We start from the raw sequence: 3,590 nt of genomic DNA on the forward strand, positions 1-3,590 counted from the left end.
TCAAAAACCTGAAAAAATCGAAAAATTAAAGAACTAAAGAACAGGAATATCGAAACCCTCGAAAATCAAGAAATGCGAAAATCTAAACATCGATTAATTGAAAAATCGAAAAGTTGACAGTTTATAAATGTCAAATTTGAAAAATTGAAAAATTGAAAATTTGAAAAAACGACAATTGAAAAAAAGAAAATCTAAAACCGGGAAGTCGAAAAATCGAAAGATTAAGCAATCAAAAAATTGAAAAATCGAAAAATTCAAAAAATCGACACATCGAAAACTCCAGAAGCCAAAAATCGAAAAGTCAAAGAATTAAAATATTGAAAAATCCCAAAACTGAAATATCGAAAAACTGAAAAATGATAGAAAAACTGAAAAATGGAAAACCTGAAAAATTCGAAAACTGAAGTATCCAAAAACCAAGAACCTAAAAAGTCGAAAAATTGAGCAACAGAAAAATCCAAAAAGTGAAGTCGAAAAATTGAAACCTTAAAGAAATTAAAAAATAAAAAATCAAAAACCTGAAAAATCGAAAAATTAAAGATTTTTTTTTTATTATTTAGGAATATCGAAACCCTCGAAAGTCAAGAAATGGGAAAATCAAAACTTCGATTAATTGAAAAATCGAAAAATTGAGGTTTATAAATGTCAAATTTGAAAAATTGAAAAATCGAAAATTTGAAAAAACTACAATTGAAAAACAGAAAATCTAAAACCCGAAAGTCGAAAAATCGATTAATTAAAAAATCAAAACATTTGAAAAATTCGAAAACTTGAAAAACTGAAATATCGAAGAACTGAAATGAAAAATCGAGAAATCGAAAAATCTAAAATTTTAAATATTAAAAAATTAAAATATCAAAAAAACTGAAAAATCTAAAATTTAAAAATCGAAAAATTGAAAAAACGACAATTGAAAAACAGAAAATCTAAAACCGAGAAGTCGAAAAATCGAAAAATTAAGACATCGAAACATTTGAAAAATTGAAATATGGAAGAGCTGAAATGAAAAATCGAGACATCGAAAAATCAGAAGTCAAAAATGGGAAAGTCGAAAAACACATATACTGAAAAATCCCAAAACTGAAATATCCAAAAACTGTGAATCTAAAGAATCGAAAAATTGAGAAATCGAAAAATCAAAAAAGTGAAGTCGAAATATCGAACCTTAAAAAAATCAAAAAATTGAAAAATCGAAAACCTGCAAAATCGTAAGGTCGAAAAATTGGATAATAAGTAAACTGACAAATCCCAAAACTGAAACGTCCAAAAACTGAGAAATTAAAAAATTGAAAAATTGAGAAATTGAAAAATCAAAAAAGTGAAATTCAAAAATCGAAACCTGAAAAAATTGAAAAACCAAGAAACCTGAAAAATTTGGCCTGAGTGCTCTTTGGTCTGTAGATCAAACAAGTTCTCAGACGACGAACTGTAATTCGTGTGACCTGAATTAAAGTGAAGGAAACAGTAAGCAACTTGCAATATTCTGGTAAATCTAGTGTCAATTTGTCGAAAGTAAAACGCGTCGTTAAAAATATTATGACATTTTTTCTAGTTAATTTTATTCCTAGTTAGAAATAAACACTGTTGCCAACATAAGTCGAATAGTTCTCAATCGTCATTTAATTTACACTATGACGCTTCTCTATGTTCTCTGGTGTAGATGTCGCTAATCAAATGTCAAATTTCTAAATTGTAATTTGGACCTCAACTAGAGTACTTGTGACCCTGTGAGAAAGAGAATATCAGTCTGGAACAAAACGAATTCAGATAATTTTACCATAGTAACAAGTTAAAAATTAAAAAATTAAAAATGTATAGGCAACCCATTAAACACATTGCAAGTCTGAAACTGTGTAATGTATGTTGCATAATTTTATTTAAATAAATTCTTGATAGAAAAAATAATGCTATAATAAAACTATAACACGAAATTACTAAAGTACTTAATTATAAATACTCTAGTGTCAAATTTGCGCAAGCTGCTTTATTGTTGAACAAAACGTAAACACAACCATTCAAGAAATGATTATTGCTTTATTGTTTTGAAAACAGTGAACAAAGCAATTCCGCGATACAAAAAATCGACTTAAACCTCTTCCGAGAAACCTTTTGCGACCCAAGTTTGCGTCAACGCAAAAACGAACACAATAATTTGCGTGAACTTTTAAACAGCTTATGTCTACAGAAACAAAAAGTGAACGTGAGGTGGCAAGCGCTCGCAAATTTTAATGATGTGCGTGTGAATAACAAACGCGGCGTGCGGATTCTATATAAGAGTCAGGGCACCCCGAGACCCCACAAAATCCGCATAGATGGTAGTCTTATCCTGGCTGGTGGTCGCCACCACGGTGGCCTGTTCGCTAACGTCAACAGAAGGTGTTCCTTTCTTCGGACTCGTAAGTACTCTGCTTTAAAATTGCTCTTGGTTATACATATACTAGAATTTGTGGCGGTTACCCTCTTTTGCACTAAGCGGACTTGTTGTAGTTCTACGACATTTGTGATGATTGTTCGGAGGAATCGGGCGGGATTCTGTGCGATTTGATGTGTGAAACTGTGGAATGCAGCGACGAGGAAACTACGGAAGCGGCGGAGAGTACGACTGCGGGTGAAACGACTGAGGGTGAAAGTGAAACGACGACGGCTGGGGGTAATGGTGAAACGACTGCAGGGGGTGATGAGACTACGGCTGGTGAAGAGACGACTACTGCTGCTGAATAATTACACAATTATGATATAAAAATATCTATCTATACAACTATCCAAATATCTATATCTGTTTTTATGTTAACGTTTATTAAAGGATGTTTTTTGAAAAATAAATGTTTATCTTTCAATTGCGTTTTATTTTCTGTGTTCTTCTCAACGTATTTCTTCTGTACAACACTATAACTATATATATTTTTTAAAAGTCAGTCTTAAAAACTAGCTAGTTTTAGACTATTTTTGGAAATAATATGGGTTTTTAAATGTCACAATAATATCATTCTCACATAGGTCAAATTTTTGAGCATAATTCCATTAAAAAAAGATGTTTCTATTTTTAGACATTTTATTTTTTATATTTTCATTTTTAAATTTCTCAATTTTTGATTTTTCGACTTTCACAATACACAATTATCCAAAATTTTTCTCCTTTTCCAATTTTTTGATTTTGCCGTTTTTCTGTTTTTAATTATCCCATTTTTTAATTTCCCTTGTCTTCAACTTTTTTTTTACAATCATTCGTGTTTTCAGTTTTTCTATTTTACAATTAGTCGTTTCTACAGTTTTTCAAAATTTCAGTTTTAATATTTTTTTTGTTACAAAAATGAATAAAAAAATTAAATTGGTAATTCAATTATAAGACGAATAGCTCAAAAAACGACGATTGAAAAATTGTAACGCGAAAAATCGAAAAATTAAAACATCAAAAATGGAAATTTTCAAAATTTAAGAAATTGAAAATTGAGACATTTTACATAAGATTTTAAGAAACGGAAAACTGAAAACTGAAAAATGGAAAAATCGAAAAAAAAATACAAAAATTGAAAATTTCCAAAGTTGAAAATTTGTCAGAATTTCAGTTTTAATAAATTTAGTTTTTTGTA

General features: G+C 29.5%; 1 protein-coding gene across 1 annotated transcript; it reads left to right on the forward strand.

Annotated features, from left to right (window-relative positions):
• The first annotated feature begins 2,063 nt into the window (after positions 1 to 2,063).
• LOC135142908 (uncharacterized) lies at positions 2,064 to 2,796 on the forward strand. Its single transcript, XM_064074718.1, has 2 exons — positions 2,064 to 2,396; positions 2,488 to 2,796. The coding sequence occupies exons 1-2, from the start codon at positions 2,313 to 2,315 to the stop codon at positions 2,719 to 2,721; spliced, it is 318 nt and encodes a 105-aa protein (XP_063930788.1). The 5' UTR covers positions 2,064 to 2,312; the 3' UTR covers positions 2,722 to 2,796.
• Positions 2,797 to 3,590: the final 794 nt, after the last annotated feature.

The sequence above is a fragment of the Zophobas morio genome, unplaced genomic scaffold, assembly GCF_036711695.1.
Source record: "Zophobas morio isolate AGI-343-1 ecotype UQ-CSIRO unplaced genomic scaffold, CSIRO_AGI_Zmor_V1 ptg000054l, whole genome shotgun sequence".
In the NCBI taxonomy this organism is placed as follows: Eukaryota; Metazoa; Arthropoda; class Insecta; order Coleoptera; family Tenebrionidae; genus Zophobas; species Zophobas morio.